The sequence below is a fragment of the Labeo rohita genome, chromosome 17 (assembly GCF_022985175.1).
Source record: "Labeo rohita strain BAU-BD-2019 chromosome 17, IGBB_LRoh.1.0, whole genome shotgun sequence".
Taxonomy (NCBI): domain Eukaryota; kingdom Metazoa; phylum Chordata; class Actinopteri; order Cypriniformes; family Cyprinidae; genus Labeo; species Labeo rohita.
The window spans coordinates 10,952,348-10,980,346 of NC_066885.1; the positions used below are offsets into that span (position 1 = coordinate 10,952,348).

The following is a 27,999-nucleotide window of genomic DNA, read 5'->3' on the forward strand; positions in this document are numbered from 1 at the left end:
CCACTGAAGAAGTTAGGTTTTACCAGCAGACCGAGCAGAAGAGGATTGAATTCCAGGTTGACAGGAGGATCCCTGCAGTCAATTGGAAGGTAGTTTTGGCGTTCAATACGGTTATATAATCGTTGCAAATGTGCACTAGTTGTTTATGATAGTTCGACAACATATAATAAGCCACAAGCCTGCAAATGCGTCAAAAATGTACGCTATAAAGGGTGTCTAATTCAGCAAATTGCGAAATACAAGCATGCTGGTTATTAACACACTGAATGTGTCTCAAAATATTGTGAGCTGCCTACCTAGGCAGCATATTTGGGCGTCGTAGGCGTGCTTAAAGCGTTTAATACGCTCCCCAAACGTTGTAAATACTGTTTAAACGTTTCAAACGTTTCAAACGTACCTTAAAATAATGTCAACTAACCAGATTTTGAGACTCTTGGGCCATGGACTGACAGATAGCTAACGTTAGGTGAATAGACATAATTATGAATGAATATGTGGGTGATATGTTTCTTGAGGTTTTAATTCATTCATTCATTTGGCTTGTTCATGATCACTGGACCACCCAGTGTTTAAAATGAAGGCTGACATGCAGTGCAATAGTATATAATGTGAAGCAGGTGATCTACTAGTGGGTTTGAATGGATGCATTGGGCCAGGCTGAGTTATTTTAAGGCATCAAGCTGCTTAGGTCATTATCTTGTATTTTGAATTTTGATATGTAGAGTTTATGTTGTTTGTTGCATGTCTTTGCTGTCCAATGCTGTCAGCCAGTGTAGTTGGGTTCTCTTGTGGTTTCAGTCTTAAGTAGCTTACTTTTAAGTATTTCAATCCAATTTGCTGCTCAGTATTGCAATTGGGCCTGTCAATATTTAGTAAACAGTTGGCTTGGGATATTTGATGTATACATGGTTGAAATGTTTGGTTCATGCTTCTTGTATGTTTTTGATTTATGCATGAGTGATTGCTATCATAACAAAAGGAAAAAAAACGTAGAGCACTGAAGATTTAAAGACTTATGGTTTATTATAAAAATGGCCTTGAAGTGGTGTTTTTGTGCTGGTGACCAAATATGTGCTGGTGAAGTGGCTAGATTGTTTTTGAAATATGGGAACAGCTGCCATAGGAGTAATTTATTGAATTTACAACATGGAAGTTTTATGTTAGTGACACATGTTTGTTGTATTTGATGAGTTTCATGTAAGCCACATGTTCAGTGTTTACAATGAAGTACCTGATAAGTGCTGTTTGACTAACTGTAGCCAACCGTAAAATCCCTTACAGAGACCATTAACCTTTCTTGGCATAAATTCTTGGTTTAGAGATTATTTGGATGTGAAACATTCACATGTTTCTACCATTTATTTATGAATATACTGTACCTAGTCCACTGGACCTAAATATTTATAAGAGGTGTAAAGTCAGTACTTCTCAGACTATTGGTGCATTTGTTGTACAGCCTTCTAGGCTGCATGAAGGAGGTATGAAACCTGGTTGTGTTTTACCTTTATGTTTTTACATATATTTTTACTATAATTGAATATAATCCTATTTAATTAGTTTTTATTTACTTTGTTGCTTTCAACTTGCAATTATTACAGCCATCCTCTCTCCCAGACCAGCAAGATGGGTAAAAAGAGCCGAGTGAAGACCCAGAAATCGGGGACCGGGGCCACAGCTGCGGTTTCTCCGAAAGAGATGATGAATTTAATTTCTGAACTGCTGCAGAGTGAGTATAAAGCATTCTTTATGGCTGCATTCCTGTTCTGATATACTGTTGCAATGAATTACTCTCATGAGGAACAACACTGCATGTATGGATCTCTAGTACACAAGAAACTTTTGTGATTATGCTGTAATCGCATTACATGATTGTTATAATATTTATGGCAAAAAAAGATGCAGCTGGATACTGAAAATTCAGTCTCTTTAGTTAGAATAGTTTCTTTATGTTGATGTAAATCTGTTTAGTATTAATTTATCTGAAGCTTTTATCCAAAGGGTGCCACCTGAGGTTAAGTGCTTAACTTTCATGGAATCCTTTGGTTATCAGTCCAAATTTGTAACCAACTTCGGAATTGCCCATTTTGGGGAGAACATGACTTTGTTCATTGTTCATATTAAAGACAATTTGCAGGCTGTGCTTTTGTGTAAGGACTTTTACCAAGCCAGTGAATGCAATGCAGTTTTCACAAAAACAGCTAGTTAAAAACATTAATCAGCAGAATTGGAGAAATTTAGCATTATGCCACTTGCTCACCAATGGATCCTCTGCAGTGAATGGGTGCCGTAAGAATCAAAGTCCAGACAGCTGATAAAACATTATGGTAATCCACAAGTAATCCACACAACTCCAGTCCATTAATTAAAGGAGAAGTCCACTTCCAGAACAACAATTTACAAATAATTTACCCCCTTGTCATGTTTGTCTTTCTTTCTTCAGTCGTAAAGAAACGATGTTTTTCAGGAAAACATTTCAGCTTTTCTCTTCATATAATGGACAGATATGGTGCCCCGATGTTGAACTTCCAAAATGCAGTTTAAATGCGGCTTCAAACGATCCCAAATGCGGTTGTAAACGATCCCAGCCGAGGAACAAGGGTCTTATCTAGCGTAACGATCAGTTATTTTAATAAAAATAATACAATTTATATACTCTTTAATGCCAAACGCTCGTCTTGTCTTACTCTGCTTGGACTGTTATATCGCTGTTTTACCTTTTTTGTTAAGGGTGTTTGATCTTCTTTGCATGTTCACTTTGCAAAGACTGGGTCGGTACTTCTGCAGCGATGTAGGATGATTTTAAAATGATTTTTGAAGTTGGGGGAGAAAATATGATTTGAGTTTTTCGACATACCCTAACTGTTTTGAATCAGAATACACAGTTCAGGCAGAGAAAAAGAAGGCAAGCATTTGAGATTAAAAAGTATTTAAAATGTATTTTTTTATTTTATTTTTTTAAATGAAAATAACCCATCGTTTCGCTAGATAAGACCCTTCTTCCTCGGCTGGGATTGTTTACAACTGCATTTTGGATCGTTTGAAGCCACATTTAAACTGCCTTTTGAAACTTCAAAATTGGGGCAACCTACCAGTCAATTATATGGAGAAAAAATGCAGAAATGTTTTCCTCAAAAAGCATAATTTCTTTATGACTGAAAAAAGAAAAACATATAAACATCTTGGATAACAAGGGGGTGAGTACATCATATGTGAGTCTTTGTTTTGGAAGTGGACTTCTCCTTTAACATCAAAGCACAAAGATGTGTGTTTGTGATATGTAAATCCATCTATGTAATCCATCTATGATATGTAAATCCATAACTGACAGATTGGAGTTATGTGGATTACTTGTGCGTTGTCTTGTTTTTAGCTGTGATGTTTTTTAGCAAGATGTAACTAATCTACATCTCGGATGGCCTGAGGTTGAGTAACTTTTCACCAAATTTTCCATTTTTTTTGAGAACTATTTAATATGGAGCACTAAGCTATTTCCCCTACAGTCACCTGGTGGGTTTTGTTGATCTAAGCATAAGTGATTGTTAAATATAAACTTATTGGAATTTTTTTATTTTCTCTCCTCCATTCAGAGTGTAGCAGCGCTGCTCCCTCTCCTGGGAAGGAGTGGGAGGAATATGTTCAGATCCGAGCTCTGGTGGAAAAGATCCGTAAGAAACAGAAAGGTACACGGTTGTTTCAAATTAATATGATTTAACAGTTCTAAAGCTTTAATGTTTTTGCCTTGTAATTTGCCAATGGCCATTTTTAAACTGTTCTAATTGCAAGAAAACAAATTGCAAGAAAAAAGAGGTCGAAAAACAGATTTTAAGGGAATAGTTCACCAAGATATGAAATGAATTTTGTCGTTTTCATGTGCTTATGACTTCCTTTTTCTGTGTAATTAAGAAATTTTACAGAAGATGTTTTTTTCACACAATGCAAGTAGAGTTGGGTCCTGTAAAGCAGGGGTGCCCAAATTCGGTCCTGGAGGGCCAGTGTCCTGCAGAGTTTAGCTCCAAACCCAATTAGACACACCTGAACCAGCTAACCAAGCTCTTACTAGGCATGCTAGAAACTTCTAGACAGGTGTGTTGAGGAAAGTTAGAGCTAAACTCTGCTAAAACCCTGCTGTAAAGAATAAAAGCTGTCCATATGGCTCATGCACTATTTTTAGACTCCTTTCAAGCCAAATGATAGCTTAGCAATTTGTTTTTGGCCTGTTCCTTGGATTTTGCTATAAAAAAGTTTTGGAACAACATGGGTGAATAATGTCTTCTTTTTGGCTCCATTAAGAAAAATATAAGAGTATGAGAAGTCTCAGTACCGTAAAAGATCTGATTGAGTGACTTCTATAACAATACGCACACATGCAATAAGTTGATGTTGATGTACACATGCAATAAGTTGATGGCAAATGCAGAAATATCTTCTGTTACAGTGATGTGAAGACTTGAGTAGGGTCCTATCACATTACTTAACTCAGTACTCAGTGGGAACCTTAGAAATGTACATTATAACACATAAATATCCATTAGAATAAATGTTAGACAGAAGGATACACAAGAGTAATAGGTAGCACCCTTTAGGTTCCCTTATGTGGTGTTACAGCAACATAATACAGTAGAGTGCCGTAGAATAATGGAAATCATTATGGAGAAAACTTCTCTTGCTGATGTTCAATATACATACAAAAGCTAAATCAGCTTGTGATTGGATTGTATTATTTCCTTAGGGATGTCAGTATTTTTCGAGGGAACTAGGGAGGACTTTTTCTCTGAGCTGATGACCTGGGCTGCAGAATGCGGGGCTTCTTGTGATGGTTTTGAGATTTCCAACTTTGCAGATGAAGGATATGGACTGAAGGCCACCAAAGATATCAAGGTTGGTCTATTTCAGTTTTTATGTTTTTTTTGTAATCTTGGTTTATTGTTTTTACAAATTTAGGTCTTGCAGTGCATTCATCTTTAAATGGGCTGTAAATATAGCCAAAATAAGCTGCTATATGAGCCAAACATGATGCTGGTAGTCTTTTTGGCATCACACACTTGTGTATTATCGAGATTCAGTGCATTGCAAATTGTATGTGTGCAATGTGTTGGCCTTTTCTGCCACCTACAGAGCGTCATATATTGAGTGTTGAAGGCTGAAACGAGTCACTCATTTTATATATTGGTTGTAGATGCAGTAGTTGATAATTATTTGTGTGGTCCTTTTTGGTGGTCAGTGACCAAGTGGTAATTACAAATGTGTATGTATTGATCACAGCTGCTTTCTGCTGTCGTCCTTGTTAATGCTTAGAAGTGAATACTGTATATAGAGGTTATTGATTGTTGCAGATCATATTTGACCTCCAGACTTGACTGAGTTTGATTGAGATGGTTTTAAATGGCTGCTACAGTTAGGCTTATTGATGTTTTTGGTTGCTTTTGTTAATTGCTAGTTGTAAAATGCAGTTTTACGTAATATTTTAGTTTCTATTTAAAAATGGAATTTGAATGTGTCACGACTAGCCTTGTAATTAAACTAAAATTGTATGCAACAGTACATTAGAACAACTGGTGCTTCTGCATGTGTTTTTGAAAATGACTATTTAAATTGTTCTGTGGGTCCATTTTAGGCAGAGGAGCTGTTCCTGTGGATCCCTAGAAAAATGCTGATGACTGTGGAATCTGCCAAGAACTCTGTCCTTGGTGAGTTTGCATAGTTGTAGCAATGTCAATCTTTGACCTCAAACTCTGACAATGACATGTCACATAGAAATGTGCAGATGTTTCTCTCCCCACAGAGAAAATGGAGACCACATTTATATAAATATTACTTTATTCTTTCAACAGCATCTGTGACATGCTGTTGATTACCACAGAAAATCTGAGCAAGTCATGGCAAAACATGCAAGTTTTAGATTTAGGTAACAATAACAACACTGGGTTAGAACACAAATGATGGAGCTATCTGCACAATGGTATATTTTGAAAACGTTACCAACCGTACTATGGTTTACATGACCTCAAATGAACTCCTGAGTGTGGTTCCTTGTTGCGAGTTCTTTTAAACATATCAAGCTTTCTGCTAAATTGCATGGGTCCAAATCAAAACCTAGTGTCAAAGCATAAGTGAAAAGAACCTTAGTGGAGTTTTAAAGGGATAGTTCACCAAAAAATGAATTCGGTTATTAATTACTCACATTTTGGTGCTTCAAACCCGTAAGACCTTTCATCTTCAGAACACAAATTAAGATATTTTTTAAATAATCTTGAGAGCTTTCTGACCCTGCATAGAAAGCAGCGCAACTGACATGTTCAAGGCCTAGAAAGGTAGTTAGGACATAGTTAAAATTGTTCATGTGACATCATGAACAAATTTTATGAAGCTACGAGATTACTTTTTGTGTGCAAAGAACTTTATTCAACAGTTTCTTCTTTTCAGTACTCTCGTGAATGTGCGTCGCCTGACACAGAAGAGAAGAAATTGTTAGATAAAGTTATTTTTGTTTTCTTTGCACACAAAGTATTCTTGTCTTCATAAAATTTCAGTTGAACCACTGATGTCACATGGACTATTTTAATGATGTCCTTACTACTTTCTGGGCCTTCAACGTGTCGGTTGCATTGCCGTCTATGCAGAGTCAGAAAGCTCTTGGGTTTCATCAAAAATATGTTAATTTGTGTTCCGAAGATGAAGGAAGGGCTTTTGGGTTTAAAAAATGTCTTTTTAGGGCAAACTATCTTCTTAATGTCTAGAAAATATTTGCAGAAAGACCCATAAATTCACCTTTATTCACAGGGCCGCTGTATAGTCAGGACCGGATCCTTCAGGCCATGGGCAATGTGACACTGGCTCTACACTTGCTGTGTGAACGGGCCAGTCCCAGCTCGCCCTGGCTGCCCTACATCAAGACCCTGCCTTCTGACTACGACACACCCCTATATTTTGAAGAGGATGAAGTGCGCCACCTGCTGGCCACACAAGCCATACAGGACGTACTCAGTCAATACAAAAACACAGCGCGGCAGTATGCCTACTTCTACAAAGTCATCCACGTAAGTCACACAGCTTTTTTCTTAATTGTCTGTGTATTTGTTTGTGTGTAAATAAATTAATACATTTTTTCCCCTTTCACTCATTCATTTAGCTAGGTTTTTAATTTCGACAGTGACCAATGAAAACAAAGTTGAACTAAATTGATTAATTTTTACTGCCCAAACATTTTTACATCTATAAATGCTTTTAAAAATTTCATTTTAAGCCTTTGTTGATGGAAAATGATCCTGTGATAAGTGTTTTATAGCTTAAATCACTTACTGTTGCATTCTGCATGCTCTTTTACGTACATTTACCCTATTTTTCCAGACAATATAACTTCCAGGTTTGATATAGGTATAACTAGTCTCACTTTTCAGCTTCGGATATTCCTGAATGCACCACAAAAAGTGCACAAAAGTACAAACTTTCTTCAGTTCACTTATAGAGTTGTGCACATACGAATGGCAGTTTTGATGAGTGCGGTGACTGATAGCCCTATCTGTGTCTCATACATGGACTGCCAGCCGTTTGAGTGCAGGGCTCTTTAAGCAATCAGCGCCACAAGTTATTCAGACTCTCTAGCCACATGAATAGCTGTCCTTTACACTGCTGTCTGCTGAGGTGAGGAAATCCAGTTTTAAAAGGATCCCTGCCGTTGAAGGCACATTGGAGATGGGTAAAAGGAGCTTTATAATGCCCTCTTGCACCCAATTTCAGGGGCCCTGATAAGCTGCCATTGACATGGCTCAAAGATGGTGCAGTAGTAGCAAACGTTGGCCAGCAGGGGGAGATGTTTATCCCTTAATGTGGTGTTCAGAGCAAAATATAAATGAGCATGAATTAATTTGATTTTAAATAACATGCATGTCAAAAAGTTGGATTGGCATATGCCAGATGGTATGATATAATAGAAATGTACTTCTAGAGTAGATTTTCTTATCACTTCAGTCATAAAGACGTCTGCTTATTTCCACCATTCAAACTAAATGATAATCAGTAATGATAGAGTTTTGTTTTTTCAAAAGTCCAGTGAAATATTTGTGCTTAATTTTTAATATTTGGAATGTATGTGTTTTCTTATTTGGTTACAAAAAGTCCATTATATTACCGTAAAAGGCAATTTCAGTTATGGATGTGACAAAAGATTACTGTTTTTGAGAGACTATGTACTTTGTAGGATTTCTGCAAATTAAAATGCACAAACCAGACCAATAATGGCCAACAAATAGAGAAGCGATGACTTTTCACAGAACATATAATTGTTACTTTATATTAATTTTGATGTCTATTTATGAGGAATGTATACGGTTATGGATGTGACAAGCATGAAATAGCACCTACCAGTCTATGGAAATCATGCACTTTGAAAAAAATGCTTTAAAAACTTTAAGAGAGACCTCACATGGGTATCTGAACCACCAAATGTTGACATCTGTGCTATCAGTATAGTAAAAACTTTTTCATGGTAAGGTTGACATTTGCATGGAATTATCCATATTATGATTTTTAAATGACGAGATGGCAGTTTGTTTCAATAGGACCGTAGTCTGTCCAATAAATTTTATCTGTTTCTTAGACCTCCTCTTGGCTATTAAGAAAGCAATAATATGCCTTTCCAGTTCTCACCAGTTTTCATTCAAAATCTCTGCTGGTACATTTTGTTTCTTTCATTAGATGACTGTCAATTAGAGAAAAGAAACTAATATTTCACATTACTGTCAAGATAAGGCATCAAATATTCATGCAAATAGTTAATGCATTTGTCATTTTCTCTGCAAATCTGCTGACATTTTCTTTATTAAATGTTTTCTAGTGTATAAAAGAGGGTTGGAGTGTAATTAGGAGCAGTATTATTGTTTCTCGTACTCTGTTAATAACTTTAATCAACTGTATTTATACTGTTTCCTATACAGCGACTGAGACGAATAACAGGAAACACAATAAACTGGAATATATGCATCTGCTACTTTAAGCCGTGGGCATCAGTCATCAAAAAGTTAATCAATTTGCATATGCAGTGAACGTTTCATTGTCCATTAGGTGGCAGAAGTGAGTTAAGCTTCGAAGGAGACTGGTCTAAATGAAACGTTGCTTTCTCCGAAACGAACTTGGTTAAAGTTTCAATTGCTAAAATAAACCTGGAGGACCTTATGACCTACTGGCGTGATGAATTACTCACTGATCACACCGTGTAAATCTTTTAATGAACAGATAGATTCATTCTGTGTGCATTCAAGCAGAAGTGAAACGGGCAAGAAAAAGTTACATGTTCATCTGGGTTTTTTTTTTTTTTTTTTTTCTAGAGAGGTTTAGTTGAGGGGGAGGGTTGTCTTGCTGGCCCTTCGGTGAGTGTCCTGTCCGCTCCTCTCCTCTCGGCTCTTCAGGTTGGGAGCCAGTGTCACTGTAATGACTACTGTCAATGTCAGCCTCTCTTCTGAGGCGGCCGCAGATGACCGGGCTGGAAAATTAGCTTGTCGCATTGGCTTTGAATTGAATTGACCTGATTGTACCTTCCACACATGACTGACAACCCCAGTCCCCCCCCCTTCTTCTACTTCCTCCCACCGCCTGTTTTATCTGGTCCCTGCCTCCCCCCTCCTCCTCCCGGCTTCTCCTCGGGAAGAACTGAGAAAGCAAGGCCCTTCACCTGCTGGAATTGAGGAGCTTTTTATATATATTTGCCTGCGTGAAGAGGGATAGGCTGTTGTCAACGCCGGGTGCCCTCCGAGGAGTATCCAAGCGCCTCCCGTGTCCGCGGGGGACCAATGATAGCCGCGCCGGGCTGGATGCGTTCGTGTGTGGGGGAGGTGAACCTCATAAGGTGACCCCGGTATGCAGCGAATGCAAAGTAACCTTGGTGTGCTGCATCTGCCGCTGTTGATGAGAAATGAACAGGGTCCCAGTGGTATGCTCTCATCCCACCCCCTCTCTCTGCACCTGGGAAGATATCTGTCTGACCTTCCTGATGCGGCTCGGAAAATGAGAGTTTGCGACGTCGTACGACGACGTTCTTTCATTTTTGTGCACAAAGTTGAAACAGTCAACGCAACGGAAGTAGGGTGTAAAATCAATCCCGTTTGAACCTCAGCGTGCGCACGGATGACGAGCTCTCTAATGCCGGCCAGTGCGGCGGATGGGGTGCTTGGGGATCTCGGCTCCAGAAAGACCTCCTGGAGGCCACCGGCCAATTAGCCGCGTTTCCCGCCGTCCTCGTTAAGGAGAGCGGGCGCTCGTGGTGGGAGCTTTTGTTTTCTAATTGATTTACAGGGCCGTTCCCCCCTCGTCTTTCTCTGAGCCGCGGTGCCATTGTGGCACATGATGAATTACCTCTCTCTGGTGATGCTAATGCATCACAAGCTGAACCTGCAGCGGTGCAGCTGCCCTTTATCTCCAAAAACTACACCTCATCAAACGTGCCGTCTAAAACTACCTCCATTTCGTCTGTATGTGCACGCATCCTAGATTTTTCCGGAGTTGAGGCCTTATCCTAACCCGCAGTGCTCTGAGGGATATGGGCAGACCTTTTCATGGCCTTTCTGCAGCCAGGTTTGCTCTTCCCCCTGAGGTTTATCACTCTGTTCAACTAATTATTGCCTTAATTGAATCTATTAAGGTACTCGGGCACTCGAGTATTCAGCTCTCAGAGGGCTGAAAATATCATTAACGGCACTTTAACCCTTTTCAGGTGGCCTATAATGGTTACTGATGCTCAAAGATGTTTTTTTTTTTTTTCCCGTCTTTGTTTAGCTGGCTTCAGCACATCTTCCTGCAGGAAGACTGGAGAATTGCTTCTTAAAGAAGTTCACTTTTAGAACAAAAATGTACAGATAATTTTCTCACCCCTTGTCATCTAAGATGTTCATGCCTTTCTTTCTTCAGTTGTAAAGAAATTGTTTTTTGAGGAAAACATTTAAGGATTTCTCTCCATATAGTAGACTTCAGTGGTGATTGTGATTTTTGAACTTCCAAAATGCAGTTTAAATGCATCTTCAAAATTTTTGTTCTGGAAGTGAACTTCTCCTTAAAGAGAACCTCTCTGGAGATTTGCCCTATTATTTCTGTCAAAACCAGCATTATGCTTTTTTTTTCCCTTCCACCCTCCCATCCTTACATGAACCACTTCATTTCATCTGCAGCGTGAGGAGGCTCAAACCCAGGATGCTGTATTCTCACTCCTTGGCTTTACCCGGCGCTTATCTTTTAATGGTTGTCCATCACCCTACATGAGCTCTGCTACCAGGTTTCCAGAATTGGGGTTAAAATGAAAGGAAGTGGTCAGGTTTTGCTCTGTTATTATATCATGCTTTACCAATTCACACCTGACCTGTAGACCTTCATCCACCTGAGCGTGTTAGACCTTTGCCTGGTTGTTCACAGCAGGGGCAGCCGAAGTACAAGTTCTCACTGTCTTTGCTAAGTGTGTGTGGGTTCTATAGCAGAGAGAGGGAATACAGGGCTCAATTAGTGTCAGGGAAATTGATTAATGGGGAGAGACATGTAAGGTAAAAGTTAGCCACTACTTCTGAGAGCTTGCATTTCATGCTTCTATTCCTCAGTTTGCAAACCTAATGGTGCAACTTGGTTGACAGAAGGAGTTTGCACCCCCTTTCCAGTAAGCGCATGTACGTCTCTGAGACATCTGTGAAGGAGAGCATTACCTGGAAATGTTTGCATTGTATTTGAAAGGGATTTCTTCAACCAAAAAAAAAAAAAACCTTGTCATTCCAAACCCCTATGACTTTCTATTATCCATGGAACTCAAAAGAAGATAGTTTGCTGAGTGTTCATGCTCTTTTTTTTTTTTTTTTTTTTTTTTTTTTTTTTAACAAAACCTTGTAGCATGAATTAAAAGCATCATAAAATATGTCTTATGTCGTGCATTACAATTTATAGCACTATTCACATAATGTTTTGGATTATTCAGATTTAATGAGTCTTGAATGGCTACTGCAAGGAATCCTTTTTTTTCTGGTCAGCTGAACCTTTTTGACTTAGAATATTTACTCAAAGTATAGTTAATATTTTAAAGTTAATATTAGTATAGTTAATATAAAAAAAGTATAGTTAATATTAAAATAATTCAGCAAAATATTCAGATTTTTACGGTATTTAACAACTCTTTTACAATATATGGCTATTACTGTTGTGTTGTTGTTGTTGTTGTTATTGTTATAATTATTATTATTATTATTATTATTATTCTAAGTCTAATTTGTTTGGCTTCCTAAAACACCACTGTGAATGTAATTTAGACTGAGACAGTATATCACAATTAAAAAGAGGGTTGAGTCCCCTTTAAAGTTCAGGTCGATTCACTGACTTTTTTCTGATGTAATTTTTTTTTTTTTTTTTTTTTTTTGTAGCCAAGAATGTGGGTTGGAGCTTTTAATTTTGAACTCTTAAAGTGCATTAGATTAGAATAATTGAACTTTAAAATGTACAAAACTGTAAAAAAAAAAAAAAAAAAAAAAAACAAGTCGTCGTCTTTTTTTTTTTTTTTTTTTTTTTTTTTTCACAATAAATACTGTAGCATAGATTTCATATTGTGATATTATCATATCGTGAGATTTTGATATCATTACATCCCTAGTTTACTGTTTAATGTTTAGTGGTCATGTGACATGCAGGCAAATACATCAAACAAAAAATATTTCATTTTGTTTAGAATGTTTTACTTTAATTTTTTATTTTACTTTTTTAAAAATCATCTAATCCGCTTTTCATCAAGCCTTGGTCAGATGTTTGCCAGATAAAAGGGAATTGCATTTTCAAACGTCACTGAATGTTGATTTTTTTTTTTTTTTTTTTTTTTTTTTTTTAACATTGTGTAGCAGCTTAGCAATGTTGATGAGCAGAACTCTTAAAAAAAAAAATAAAACAACATCATACAGTTGAAATATTTTTATTAAGGAAGTTATTTTGTATTCAGATCTATAAGTGATTTATGTAGTTTGAAGTCTGCCAAGTTCACTTTTTCTTTTGTTTTGTTGTTTTGGTTCCAGCGTCTGTTGGGCAATTTTATCACTCGTTCTGTGTGATGGACTGATCACCTGAGTCGTGATTATGATATTCGAGCACAAGCTTTTTTGATGTATTGCGTTATATACATATCAGCGCCATTACGGTTTGCACGGTGCCTCATTGTGGAGTACAGTGCTTCATTTCACAGGACAAGCGCCACACACACAGCCGTGAGAGCACCTGTGGGGGAAAGGAAGAATATCCTTCACTCTCAGCTTCATACCTACGTCTATTTTTATGGCTCATTTTGCATGTTCAGGAGGGTGCTACGGGCCGGCTGAATTAGACCTCGGCATTCTTTGCTCCCTACTTCTTTTTTTTTTTTTTTTTTTTTCCTTTCTATGGTATCGTAGCTTTTTTTTTTTTTTTTTCCCCCTCTCCATGACACCCGCTGCAAATGAGCCCTTGGAGGGAGCGAGTCTGTGGCTTTAAATGTAGATTTCTGTGGCACCAGTGGCTCTCTGTCACACAAATTGATGAAGCAGATTTATGACGGCTGCTGGGCACAACAAATTAAGTTGACAGTGATGTATGGGGGGCTAATGCCACCATGATCCTTGCATAGCACCACTGGACGCTCTCTGCCTGGCTACACTCTTGTTAGGATCTGTTAGGCAGCCACATAATGAAATTCCACTGACTGATTTGTGTTTTTTTTTTTTTTTTTTTTCTTTTCTTGCTCTCTCTTTCCTCCTTTTCCCCTCTACCTCCACATCTCCTTCTCTCTTGTCCTTTACTCTTGTCTTTTCTCCTTTTTCCTTCCCTCCACTCTCTGTGTTCTTCATCTTCAATTCCCAGACTCATCCGAACGCCAGCAAACTGCCCTTGAAGGATGCTTTTACCTTTGACGACTACAGGTTGGTTGAAATGTCCTACCATGTTAAAAAAAAGTGGAACTTCTCTTCCCTGCTGAGGTTCAAAAAAAGAAAAGAGCAGGAAGACGAGCCATAGGTTGGTTGTAGGGCTACGCGATGGCCTTTAAAAATGAGGCGTTTGTTCTCATTGTTCTTTCATTAGCACCAAATTATCTGTGAAGGAATAATTTATCATTGGTCCCCTTTCATCTTCAGATTGTTGAATATGATGCAAGTCTGTGCTCCCGTTGGGTAATGTGTGAAGAGAATGGAATAGCGTCTTGTCACAGCTAATGTTGTCTTCGGTGGACTTCATGAAGTTTCTTTTAATAAATTACGTCCAGATTATTTAGACTTGATAAGACCTTTTTTTTTTTCTTCTTCAGGACAAATTCAGCTCTAAGGTCATTACAATGCCTAATATGCAGACTATTAAAGCAGCTGTATTCAGTTTTTTTGATTTTTTTTTTTTTTTATTATTATTATTTTTTTTTAAAGATTTCTTTCTTTTAATGTAAGATGATTTCTTGCAGTTGTAAATTAGTTTTATGACCACTTTCCACCCTCGCTTTGGCTTTAAAGGGGTCATATGATGTTGCTAAAAAGAACATTATTTTGTGTATTTGGTGTAATGCAATGTTTACACGGTTTTAAAAAACACATTATTTTTCACATACTGTACATTATTGTTACTACTCTCTGCCCCACCTTTCTGAAAGTGTAGATTTTTACAGATTTTTTTTTCTGAAAAGCGCAGTGTGCTCTGATTAGCCAGCTATTCAGTACGTTGTGATTGGCTGAATACATCAAGCATGTGACGGAAATGTCACGCCCCTTACCATGTTGCGATGACGTTTCCTGGCGCAACAAGACATAAACAATAAAACACATTATAAACAAGGCATTTGTTGCATCCAGTGAGGACATAATTATTGATTATAATGACTCATACCGTTTTTTTTTGTTGTTTTTTTTTTAAACACATTGTGTCGTGGCACCGTGTAAACATAACACCATGTCTGCATTTGTGATCGTAGAAACAAAAAACAAGCACTACTCTACACTGCTCAAAACTTGTGTTTGAATAGCCAGTAGCTAATTCTTTAAATATGAAAATGTACTTGCAGGCTGTGAGTCAGAAGTACCAGACTCTCCTTGCAAAGTTAGAACTGCCCCACTTTATAGTGTGCACAGCCGTAGGCTACTCTCCCAGGTTCAGGAAACAGTCCTCCGTCAAATGCACTGCACATACTCGAATATTTGCATTGTACTGTTGTAAATATAACTTAACCACTGATTTCTAGATGTGTACTCATTTGGAAGGCCAAACTAAGTACTTTTGCTTTCGCAACGAAACACAGTGTCTCCACAACATGGCGGCGACCAGTGTTGGGTGTAACGCATTACAAGTAACGTGAGTTACGTAGTAATATTACTTTTTCAAGTAACTTGTAAAGTAACGCATTACTTTTGAATTTCTAAGAAAGTATCTGAGTTACTTTTTCAAAGAAGTAATGCCAGTTACTTTTCTCCCCATTTATTGATTGACAAGTCTCCTGTCGGGAAATTGGGAGTAAACATGATGTTACTGTATTCTAGACTAAATGTGAACATGCATTAATTCATCTCACTCTCAAAAAACTATTTAGTATTCCTCAAAATGATTAAAAACAGTGAAATGCAAACTCATAATATGGCCCAACCCTGCAATAATTAAATATGTTAAATAAAACAAATATCCTTTATGTATTTAATCCCATTTTATTAACTAGTGTCTTTTGCTGCTGACCTTTGATGCAATTCAACCATACTAATAAGCAAAAAATGACTTTAGATAAACTAACATTTGTGCTTCTTTTTTTTTTTATAGATGAAGAGTGATCTCCTGCATAAATATACTTTTCTTTCATCCTGAGGTGAATTTATTTCACTTTTGGTGTAAAAGGGCTTTTACATTAGAATTGTTTTATATTAAAAACAAAGAAGCAAGCCCTGTCCAGAAAAGATAAGGCAAAAGTAACGTAACACATTACTTTCCATAAAAAGTAACTAAGTAACGTAATTAGTTGTAAAAATGCAAAATGCAATTTTTACATGCATTACTTTTAAAAGTAACTTTCCCCAACACTGGCGGCAACTGCAGCAATACCACAGCGAGAAAAAAAATTGCGCCGCCTTTCTTTGCGTATACATGTGGGCGGTGTTATGCAAATCTTCCCACACCGTGAGGCATTTTAGAAAGGCGTGGCTGAGTCTTAACTTTTATAAAGAATATCTCTTTAGATCTGAGACTTTAAACTTTGCAACTTTACAGAGCTTATATATGCACAAACAGCTTGTAACGCTTCAAAGACAAAGGAAAACATGAAATTGCATCATATGACCCCTTTGAGAATTAAACAGGACATTTTACTCTTGTTACTCCTGTTTTTGCATGTCAAATGAGCATAAAAACTTAATGTTTACTTTGTTAGTAGACATTAAGGGTCTTGTGTTAAATAAATGAATCCACAGTATAAAAAAAGTAGTTATCCGCAGAACATTCTAGTTAGAAATGCTGAGGAGGTGTGCTAAAATAAGTCTCCAGCCTCTGTTTTTCCCAAATTCAATATTACAGTTCACTCCAAAATATGTCACAGTACTGAAGTTGGTCACAAGTATCTGTTCACACTGACTTTAAATGATTAGTTCACTTCCAGAAAGGAAATTTTCTAAAATTTCACCCCATGTCATCCAAGATGTTCATATCTTTCTTTCTTCAGTTGAAAAGAAATTAAGGTTTTTGAAGAAAACATTCCAGGATTTTTATCAATAAACTGTAGTTGACTTCAACAAGAACCAATAGGTTGAAGGTCCAAATTTCAGTTTCAATGCTGCTTCAGTGCTCCTTCAAAGGGCGCTGCGTGGTTCTAGGCGTGGAATAAGGGTCTTATCTTGTGAAACAATTGGTCATTTTCTAAAAATAAATAAAAATTAATATACTTTTTAACCACAAATGCTTGTCCTGCACTAGCTCGACCTCATGCATTACGTAATAACACATGATGTAGGTGGAAGTATCGACCCGGTGTTTACAAAGTGAACATGCAAGGAAAGTCAAACACCCCTTACAACAAAAGGTAAAACAACAATGTCGGACGATTTTGATGTTGGAGGAGAAAATTAGATGTTTTTCACCCTACTCTACCTTTTTGACCTAAAGTACACAGACTAAGAACTTTTTTTTTTTTTTTTTTTTTTTTTTTTTAATGACTGATCGTTTCGCTAGATAAGATCCTTATTCTTCAGCTGGGATCATGTAGAGCCCCCTGAAGCTGCACTGAAACTGCAATTTGGACCTTCAACCCATTGATCCCCATTGAAGTCCACTATATAGAGAAAAGTCCTAGAATGTTTTCCTTACAGTTACCCTTCAGCTGAAAAAAGAAAGACATGAACATCTTGGGTGACGTGGAGGTAAGTAAATTATTATTAAGGAAAATTTTATTCTGAAAGTGAAGTAATGTTGTATGTAAGGTTGAGATGTAAACACCATGAAAATTTGAGTGACTTGGTTTTGCAGCTTCATGTCCATACAGGTTCTGGGTTTACTGGGAAGAATAATTTGTGTTGGGTCTACATTAAACTCCCACGTTAAAAAAAAGCAGTTTTAGTAGATCAGATGCATGGACAATTCTTTGAAGTGGTCCACAAATTACCCATTATTTTTGTGTCTGTAACAAGTATTGAACCAGTTTTGAATATATAATGAAGCAATGCTGTTTGTATATCAGGTGGGCAGTGTCCTCTGTGATGACCCGTCAGAACCAGATTCCTACAGCAGATGGAAGTCGGGTCACACTGGCCCTCATCCCTCTCTGGGACATGTGCAACCACACCAACGGCCTGGTGAGTTTACAGCGCTGCTTCAAAATGAATACACAATCCCCACTGAAAATCATTTATGGGTAGCAAGAAGCTTTCGCAACCAATTCAACTGATGTCCTGCATGACATGAAAAAATGAAAAAATATTTTCTTCTAAGGAATGCGGAAGCATCTAATGTGATTTTTCGGTAGATTATGCCTACATCCCAAGGGATCTTTTATATTTATTTGGATAATTTGTCTTTGATTGCTCTTTGTACCTCTTGCCACAAAGCAATATATCGCCTCTGTTCGTATTATTCTGTAATGCGCTTATATCCTAAAATGAAGTTTTGTTTTAAATTATCATGTGCAATGAAAATCACAGTCATTAAAATGTGTAATGAAATGGTTTACTGGTAATCCCCTGGTTAAGGTTTAATAAAAACATATTGTATGTGTTGTAGCAGTGTTTTTCGGACAATTTACTCAAAGTTCATTTGATTTAGTTGATTTCTGAAGATTTTAATAGTGAAGGATTGTATTTGTTAGGGTGTGTTATTTTAATAGGTTGACTTTATAACTGTTAATAAGTGCCGTTTATTTGTTGGATGTGCACTGTTGTTTTTTTGTTTTTTTTCTCGTCTCAATATTTCATTGCGTAGCTTTGCAGTTGTGGTTCCTAAATGTTTATATTAAGCATTTTAAAGCTTTTATACATGTTAACGTAGCAAAAAAAGTTTTTTGCTGACCATTATGGCATAACTAGCAAATGGACAGTACTGAGGTTACTCATTTTGTAAAATATATCTCTGACTCAAATATTAACAGGACTTGTTCTGTTCTGTTCTGTTGTAGATTACGACCGGCTACAATCTTGAGGATGACCGTTGCGAATGTGTGGCTCTTAAAGATTACAAAGAGGGTGAACAGGTGAGTCTTACAACACTGTCACAGCAGCTCAACTATCTTAAGATCACAATTAGGATGACCATTAGTCTTTTCAACAGAATATACCAGACAGTTTCAAATCTACGCATTTGATTGACAAAATCAGCAGGTCGATTTAATGCACTTGTACATTTTCAATTTCCATTCGCGCACTTTCACCTCGGTGCTGTTACTCTTTGCTTGTGCTTCCATGATGCGTTTATCAGCCAGCGGCCATTATGGAGGCCCGAGGGTAATATCAGAGCGTAGGCATTCAGATCCAGCAATGGGGAGAGCGGATACGCGGGGCACACAGTGACAGGCCAGGTATAAACTCCCCTCTCTGCAGAATGTGAATTATTTGATAAGATTTGCAGAGACAGCCAGTGGAAGAAGAAAGAGAGTGCGGGGGCCGGCGTGTGGGACTCGGACAAGCGTTGGGGGGGAGTAGGAGGGACCGTTTCGGGAGCGTCGCTCCGTACAGAGCCGTTTGATCCCTGATTCCTGCTGCTGATTTCGCACTGGGCCGGAACTCAATGTGGAGAGGCTGAGAACAGAATTGAACTGTGCTTTTCTCTCGCCCCCTCTCTTTCTCTCCAGCACTGTGTTTTATCTCTCTCTTTCACACTCTCTCTGCACAGCACTATCTGTAAATGTTGCGGATGTACTGTTGAGCGGAAGACGTGAGCGGTGTTTGAAAGGACAGTAGTATGGGAAGGAAGTTTTCAGGGCTAAATTGCTACTGGTTAATATCACATCCACTCCCATTGACTTGTCCATGTCTGTTTCCACCATGAAATGTCATGAAAGGCAGTGCTTATACTCTTTTTACTATTTATGCATTGCTGTAGTAACTTGTCATAGTTCTCGCAAAATTACAAAGGTTTTCTGGTTCTGTCCCCCTCAGATCTACATTTTCTATGGTACAAGATCCAATGCAGAGTTTGTGATCCACAATGGTTTCTTCTTTGAGGACAACGCACATGACCGCGTGAAGATTAAGCTGGGTGTGAGCAAGAGCGAACGTTTGTATGCCATGAAGGCCGAGGTTCTGGCTCGTGCTGGGATTCCTGCGTGAGTATCCTGTACAGACACAACATCCTTTAGCTCCAATCCAAATGATCCACATAGAGTCTGTTTTTCTTACTTTAGTGTTTAGTCTAGTTTTAATTCAAATTTTCAATTCAAATTTAATTTTAATTTAATTTAAATTTTTGCTGACAAATTCTGAAAACGAGCTACTCTTCATACCTCTACTTGAGCTGTAATGCCCTCAAGAATTATTTGCTTTAGATGTGTCCTAAGTGTCTCTGTTGGCTATGCCTTTTATAATTTTGCCATTGTGATTATAACCAAGTAAATGGGAAGTTTGAATAGCCACTTAAAGGGATAGTTCACCCAAAAATGATAATTCTGTCATTGATTACTTACCCTTGTCATTGTAAACACCTTCGTTCATCTTCAGAACATAAATTGAGATATCCACACATTAAGATACACACAAATAAAGAATCTAAGTGCCTCCACACAAAAAATATTCTCGTAGCTTCATAAAATTAAGGTTGAACCACTGATGTCACATGGACTATTTTAACAATGTCCTTACTACCTTTCTGGGCCTTAAACACGGTAGTTGCATTGCTGTCTATACAGGGTCGGAAATTTGCGTTCTGAAGATGAACAAATGTCTTACAGGTTTGGAACGACATGAGGGTGAGAAATAAATGACAGAATTTTCATTTTTGGGTCAACTATCCCTTTAAAGGCAAAAATTGGCTAATATTATTATTACTTATTGAGGTGATGGATAATATTAGGAGTTTTAGGGGTTCAAGCGTGTAGCACTGAAACCCTACTGTAATTGTTAGAATGGTCACGGATCTCCACATAAAACTGATGGTGCAGACCAAACTGTAAGTCGTAGAAACTTGAAACTTGGAGGGATGGTAGTGCTCATCCTGTCTATAACGTGACCATGGCTCACCCCAGTCTGCCTGACGGGGGCGCTACAGCGAACAAAAGTATGAAATCGCTCATAACTCTTAAACCCTCAGCCGCAGACTCAAGTGTCTTATGTCGTTCAGAATCATGAACCTTCAGGTATTTCACATTTTTTGAAAAACCTACTTTTGCTAACTAGTCCTAAGTTTTTGGCCTGATCGGAACCAAACCAGTGCAGAAAGATTTTCTGGTGAGTGAATATTAATACTTATCAAAAAGTTGAACTTTCAATGTATGGTCGCAAAGGGACGCCGAAATGGTCAAAAGGGGCAAGACCTATTTTAGTAAAATGCCTGTAACTTCTGTACGGAATGAGATCTATTCGCCAAACTCTGAATACTTTTGTAAGAGCTCAATCTGAGCTCACAGGGGGAAAAAAGTCGCAGAGCTTGGCCACTTGGTTGGTGCTATAAGAGGGGGAAAAATATAATGACTATATTACAGTGCAACCATTTATCCTATCAACATCCGACGTGACACGTGTCTACAAGGACATTTGCGTATCTGAAAAAACTTGGCCGCAATTGGCCGACAAAATTTGAGCACCTGTTAGACAAGGTTAACGGAGGCCAGTTGGAACGAAGCTCGGTGGGCCTGTTCGACTTTGAAATTTGAAAGAAATCGGCCACTGGGGGCGATAACGCATTGTTCGATTGTACGTCACACGGTATTTGTATTATACAATAGAACTTCTCATTCCAGACAACTTTGCCTCTAGAACCACTGCTATCAATGAAATCGTTTGTTAAATGATTGAAAAGATGTCAAAAACCTACTTTTCCGAACTAGTCCTAGGTTTTTTGCCCAATCTGGAAATAAAACATTGCGGTACAATTCTCTGGATTCTCTAGGTCAATAATTATCAAAAAAAATTTGGAAATTTACCCTTTGGGAGGCTATAATTGGGTCGTTTAGAAAAGGGACCTGTCCAGATTTACCCAAAATCCTATAAAGCCTAAAAGAAAACTCAAAACTTCACAAAACCTGGTGAGCACATGAGACCGGTGATTCTAAACATGCATGCAAAGTTTCAAGAAGATCAGACCACAGCTAGTGCTGTGCATAATCGTTATTAAAGCATAATATTTCTACGGTTAATTACCTGGAGGATCAAAAAATGTTTTTTAAAAGTGCTTACAAGCTTGCTAAATGTCTTTTTTCATATGTGCTGAAATGCCTTAATGCGCTTGATCCCCAGTAATCATTGCTATTTTATCAACAAGCTTTTTTTTCCTGTCATATAGTATTTTTTCGATGGTGGCAGTGAGTGTATCTGGACAGCTGTGTGTTTGTTTGTTTGTTTGTTTGTTTGTTTTTTTTTTTCCTTTCTCCAATACGTTAGAAAAGCATTTTCTTTTCTTTTTTTGTAGCTGTAATCTTTAATGTGCAGAGTTTTCTCATGTTAACATCCCTTTCAATCCTCTCCCAGTAGAGATTCATACTTCTGCAAGAATCATCATCCAGGTGTAACAGAATTACAGTGCTGTAAAACCTCTTCTATTGTGGCATAATACTATCAGTGCATTTTCTGTCACGCAGATCAATATCCTTTAAGCCTCCAAAACAAAATCCACACAGGCCCATATGAAATTACCTTTTGATTCAGGTCGGAGTCGAGATGCTTCTTTTCATCCCACTGTAAGTCAGACAGGAAGAGGCCATAGATATGCTCCAGTAATTAAACGGTAAATTATAAATGATTGAGCGTGTTTTTAAAAATGCATCAAGTTCAGTGGCCTCTCATCGCTTCAGATCAATCAGTTGTCATGCGACGGGGAGCAGCGCCGTGGTCTCGTGCAGGCGGGAGGCTTCCATTAGCACCTGCCCGTTCCGCTGGAGTTAATTGGGGTTTAATTTGAGAAAGGTGGGGGGCGAGGCGGTTGGAGTAACACCCTGCTTTGAACTCCGGTTCTTCTCCTCCTCAGGTCCAGTATCTTTGCCCTGCACTGCAGCGAGCCGCCCATATCCGCTCAGCTCCTGGCCTTCCTGCGTGTCTTCTGCATGACTGAAGGTAAGTATCTTTCTTTGTCCTGATACCTTCAAGTCTGGCACTAAAGTTTACCAGTGGGCAATAAAACAGGAAGTGAGATGCCTTATTTCATATCACATGCTTACACTAAACTAGACTGGACAACGAAGCCTAAACAAGTGTCCCTCAGGTGCTTAATTGATCAAGACAGTACGGCATATGTGTGGAAGGACTTATCCAGAGTCAGTGAAATATTTATAAGCATCGATGTAGGAGAACTTTTTGTCATAAATCCCATAAAGCAAGGCCATGTCCTCTGGCAAGACCTCTTAAGTCTGAGCTGATCCATTATTCAGAATTTTATGTTAATTTTTAAACGAAGCGAAGCCCCTGTGCTGGGGGCTTCTATTTTACTGGTGTGACAGGATTCAGCGGTGTGCACGAGCAAAGCACTCGTTCGGCAAGCCCTTTCATCTCGTTAGCAGCCGTGTAATCATACCTTACATAATCGCCGCAGATCAGACCTGCCGGCTCACTAGCACGGCAGATTACTCCCTTAACCAGAGAGGTGTGTGTTTCTGATTGCAGAGGAACTCAGGGACTACCTGGTGGGCGATCACGCCATCAACAAGATCTTCACCCTGGGCAACACCGAATTCCCTGTCAGCTGGGAGAACGAAATCAAGCTGTGGACGTTCCTGGAAACACGGGCTGCACTGCTGCTCAAAACCTACAAGACGACCTCAGAGGTGCTGGAACAGTGGCAAACAATTTCACACAATGTTATGAAACATCTTTTCTGATGTTTATTCAGATTTGCTGCTCAAGAAACAGTTCATGTAGCAAGAATCCATGAGCAAGAATCCATGAAACACATTTTTAGACCGTTTTCCGAGGCAGAATGATACATTAAACCCATTTAAAAATCATCATAAAGCATATTAAGAAAGCATATATCTTTCTTAATATGCTAACTGGTCATCATGATTTTAACATAAAAGCTTATACCCTCACTTTAAGTTTTTGCCGCGGCTGTTTAATTTCTGTCATAAAGATATGGCCCAATATTAAATATTAAGTGGATATTTGAATTAAATGTTATTTAGCCAATATTAAACGAGGATTAGATCGCACAGTAAAGTGTAAAAACAATTGTCAGGCCGTTGGCGCCCTCTGCAGGCATTTGTTATAATGCAAAATGTACATTAGTTCTATTGTTTATAATACATTATGTATTTTAACAGTTTTGTTGAATAAAACCATATTCGTTGCTTTGATACTTTATTTGAACTAATTAATATTGGCCTTATTGATTTTATATATGTATTTAAATAATTTTAAAGTCTATTGTTCACTTAGGTCCATTTTTACTACCACAAAAAATAATAATTATAAGATTACTCAATTAATCGTTAGAATAATCGACCGATTACTTGATTACCATAATAATTGTTACTTAAAAGTTGATACTTTTTATAGATTTTTATAGATTTTTTTTATATAGATAGATATTTTGTAACTTGTAAGAGCATAACCCTAACAGGAAAGTCCTGCATTTTGAATGCAGAATATGCTATATGGTTAATATATATATATATATATATATATATATATATATATATATATATATATATATATATATATATATATATATATATATACATATATATATATATATATATATATATATATATATATATATATACATACACACACACACACACACACACACACACACACACACACACACACACACACACACACACACACACACACACACACACACACGTACATGTCCATGTACATATATAAAGTCCTCAGTGTTTTTGTTTTAATATTATCTAATGTAAATTCATGTCCCAGTCACATTTTCTTGGTTAAATAAACATTACCTACACTAACAGAAAAAGAAAAAAATATTTACATTAACAATGCAGTCGAGTGCAGTCAGTTTATTAAATCCAAGTATGAATCTCATCAAGTTTCTCATCATTTATTCCAAAATAACTCAGGGCAGTAACAATTTAAACTATATATTGTATTTGTGAACTTGTGTTCCGCTATTCTTCTTAATAGTGTTACTGAAGATTTGCTTTTAAATTTCATGCTGATTATTTAAAAAAAAAATTCCCACAAATCATGTTTTTATGCCATTTTAAGTCTTTTGATGTGACAGTGGTTATTTTTAAGAGTGTGAGTTGTTTACCTTTTTTAATTAGTCTTCCCTATTAATGCCATTTTATTGTTCATTCACACCGATTTTTCAAACACTGAGCGCGCATTAACACGAGGCGGGATTTATTGCATGAACCAATCACAGCTGAACATAACCAATCATATCCAATCATATTGCGATGGAGGCATTGCCTCCCCTCATGTGACTTTCCCCCATTCATTCTCAATTACCCCCCACCAAACTCACCGCACGCTTTAGGGGTTCTGTTAAAACTCAGTGGACACAGGGGAGGCAAGAGAGATGCGGACTCCCGCTGTAACTTTACCTGCTGGTGTCACTGTTGGACAATGTTTCTTCAGAAAATAGTGATTTGGACACTTTTTAATGCTATATTTTGTTTTATTTTTGTACAAAAATTTTTTTTCTCATCCAATATTTTGACAATATATTTGACAATATATTGCAGATTTGCCTATTTGGAGTAAATGGCCCTGATGTTTTTATATATATATATATATATATATATATATATATATATATATATGCATGTGTCTGTGTATAAATAGAACTAATACAGCATATTCTGCATTCATGCATATTATGTTTATGCATGCACACTTTTTGTGTGGAAAAAAAAATGTGGAAGGAATCTGAATTTAGACAATCACAATCATCATTAGTTTAAGATCTCTGTTGTTGTCTTGTTCAGGAGGACCGCTCCATGCTGGAGAAGCCCGACCTGTCCCTGCACTCCCGCATCGCTATAAAGCTGCGGCTGGCGGAGAAAGAGATTCTCGAGCGTGCCGTGTCCTGCGGTCAGGCCAAGCGCCTGCACTTCCAGAAGCAGCTGGACGAAGGGGCCCCACTGCCTCTGTATGAAGAAAGCGACATCGCCCTTTTGGAGAATGCAGATGCCAAGCTCCCCATCATCCTGCGCAAACTGGAAGAAGAAGACGAGCGTGTTCAGGAGGAGATGAACCTGGCTCAAATCAAGCCGGACGCTGCCTGCCTGGACTCCTCCAAGACGCCCGTTCTTAACGGGCAGTGTAAAGATCTCAATGGTACTCAGGAGGATCCTCCAGGAAGCAATGCGGCGGTGAAAGAAAGTGAGGTTGAGAAGAGTGACCCGAGTACCAAACGAACTGAAGATGAACCAAAAGATGTCGGCAAATAGTCATAACCAGAGCACGGAGGCAATCTTAGTTCCTGCTATTTATTTATTTTCTTTTGACAGACTCATAATTAGGAGCAAAAGCTTTCTAAACTAAAGCAGTGGATTTGAGTTTAAACTTTTTTTGTTTTTTATTAAATGCAGCTTAGGTATGAGCTAGCTCAAGCTATAAGAAGCCTGTCGTTTTACTTTGTTTTGTTGGAGTTTTTATGAGTGCCACATTTGGTTTCTTTTGTAGTAGCTTCGCTCGTGCTGCCAGTAAGGTTAATGAGATGAAAGAAGTAACCAATCACATGGACTCCTGTCTAGATGAAGGCTTGCTCGGACTTCATGAAATGAATGAAATATATCTATATCGAAGACTTTAACATGGTAACGTTGCCAAGGATGTTTCTGTTTAGTCACCTAATGCGGACTTAGGGAATTTAATCTCTCTAACCAACTGTTTCTGTAAATCATAACAGAAACATGCTTGACGTTTAGTGCTGCTTGACAATCATTACTCTTATGTTCTGACATTGATCTCTAAAGAGATCATCACTGCCTCGCTGCACGCTACTTTACTCGCATAAAAAGTAAGGTTACTGAAAGTCCCAAAAAAGTTTATATTTTCATTTCAGAGAACAGTAAGTGTGCAAAGTGTGCATTAGTTTTGGTTTTGAACGTTGTAACCTGAACCAGGAGATGAGAGGTTTCTCTTTGCAGTGAATGTAATTCAAGGTTTGTGTGTTAAAGCCATTCACTCTTTATTATGCTTTATATTCATTTGAATCCTTCTGTGCTTATGAAACACTTTGCAGTTAATGGACATCAAGACTATGATCTCTAAGGACTAACTTCTAACATACATGATCTTTGGGAAATCGATTTTTATTTTCCTTATTTTTATGTAAGTATTCACTGCAACACCAGAATTCTCTCTCACATTTGTCATGCAACTGTTGTGGTCATCTTTAAGCCTTAACGAATGTCATTTAGTTGGATTTCAGATACAGAAACACTGATCCAGGATGAAGACTGTGTGCAGTTACAAATGTGCATCTCTCAAAAGCCACAACTCTGCTCCTGTCAACTTTCAAATAACAAAACATTGAGGGCTTTTAATTAAAGGAATATTTCACCTAAAAAAATGTTTTCCCATTTTTCAGGTCTAGATTATCCATTACTTACTGATAATCTTCCATCTTTTCCTCAGACGAAGCTATCATATGGCTTCGGAAAACTGATATAGTGTTTTGTTAAATTAAATTAAATCTTAGAGCTTTGTACCTCTACACTGTAAAAAAAAACAAAAAAAAAAAACAATTTGTTGATTTCAACTTAAAATAATTTGTTACTCGGCTGCCTTAAAAAATTAAGTTCAGTCAACTTGAAATGTTAAGTTGTACTAAGTGACAACTTAGATATTTGAGTTCATTCAACTTAACATTTTAAGGCAGCTGGGTAACAAGTCCAGCAAGTTTAACAAACCAAATTTTTTGTTTAGTCATCTTAAATATCTAAGTTTTCAATTAGTACAACTTAAAACTGCAGTGTAACAAATTATTTTAAGTTAAACAAAAAATTTTTAACAGTGTACCCAGTTGAATAATCCATCGGTAGTGACTTGTATTCAAAATATTGAAATATACCCCCAATGTTTTGTTATCCTTTTGAAGTTTGTACATGTATGGAACTGGAAATCACATTTCAGTTCAAGTGTTCTGCCCAACTAAACAGCACTGTTCAATATACTGTTCAGAATGGTTTATGTTGACAGATGTTTGAGTGTATTGAAGCCTGTCACTTGTTCTTGCTGCTTCTGTATATAGATTTATAGCTTTGGAAAGCTAACAGCTTTAATACACTTATTTTCAAATCTTTAATGTGATCTAGCCATAAAGAAAATACACAGTGGATAGCACTGACTCCCAGTGCATCAGTGCAACTGTATAGGTAAGAGCCATTAGAGTCTGTCTACAATGACAAGTCCAAGATTAAAGTTCTGTGCATTTTTCACCTGAATCGAATAA

General features: G+C 37.6%; 1 protein-coding gene across 3 annotated transcripts; it reads left to right on the forward strand.

Annotated features, from left to right (window-relative positions):
* Position 1: 1 nt before the first annotated feature.
* On the forward strand, positions 2-27,999 carry setd3 (SET domain containing 3, actin histidine methyltransferase). Of its 3 annotated transcripts, none has more exons than XM_051133492.1 (13): positions 2-89; positions 1,599-1,726; positions 3,588-3,680; positions 4,730-4,878; positions 5,615-5,687; positions 6,781-7,037; positions 13,840-13,898; positions 17,669-17,783; positions 18,599-18,673; positions 19,578-19,744; positions 22,597-22,682; positions 23,229-23,389; positions 25,526-27,999. In XM_051133492.1, the coding sequence occupies exons 2-13, from the start codon at positions 1,624-1,626 to the stop codon at positions 25,988-25,990; spliced, it is 1,803 nt and encodes a 600-aa protein (XP_050989449.1). In that variant the 5' UTR covers positions 2-89; positions 1,599-1,623; the 3' UTR covers positions 25,991-27,999. The 3 variants fall into 3 exon arrangements, with proteins under 3 accessions (XP_050989449.1, XP_050989450.1, XP_050989448.1); XM_051133493.1 differs by having other exon boundaries at positions 30-89; positions 1,615-1,726; XM_051133491.1 differs by lacking the exon at positions 2-89 and adding an exon at positions 1,459-1,478 and having other exon boundaries at positions 1,615-1,726.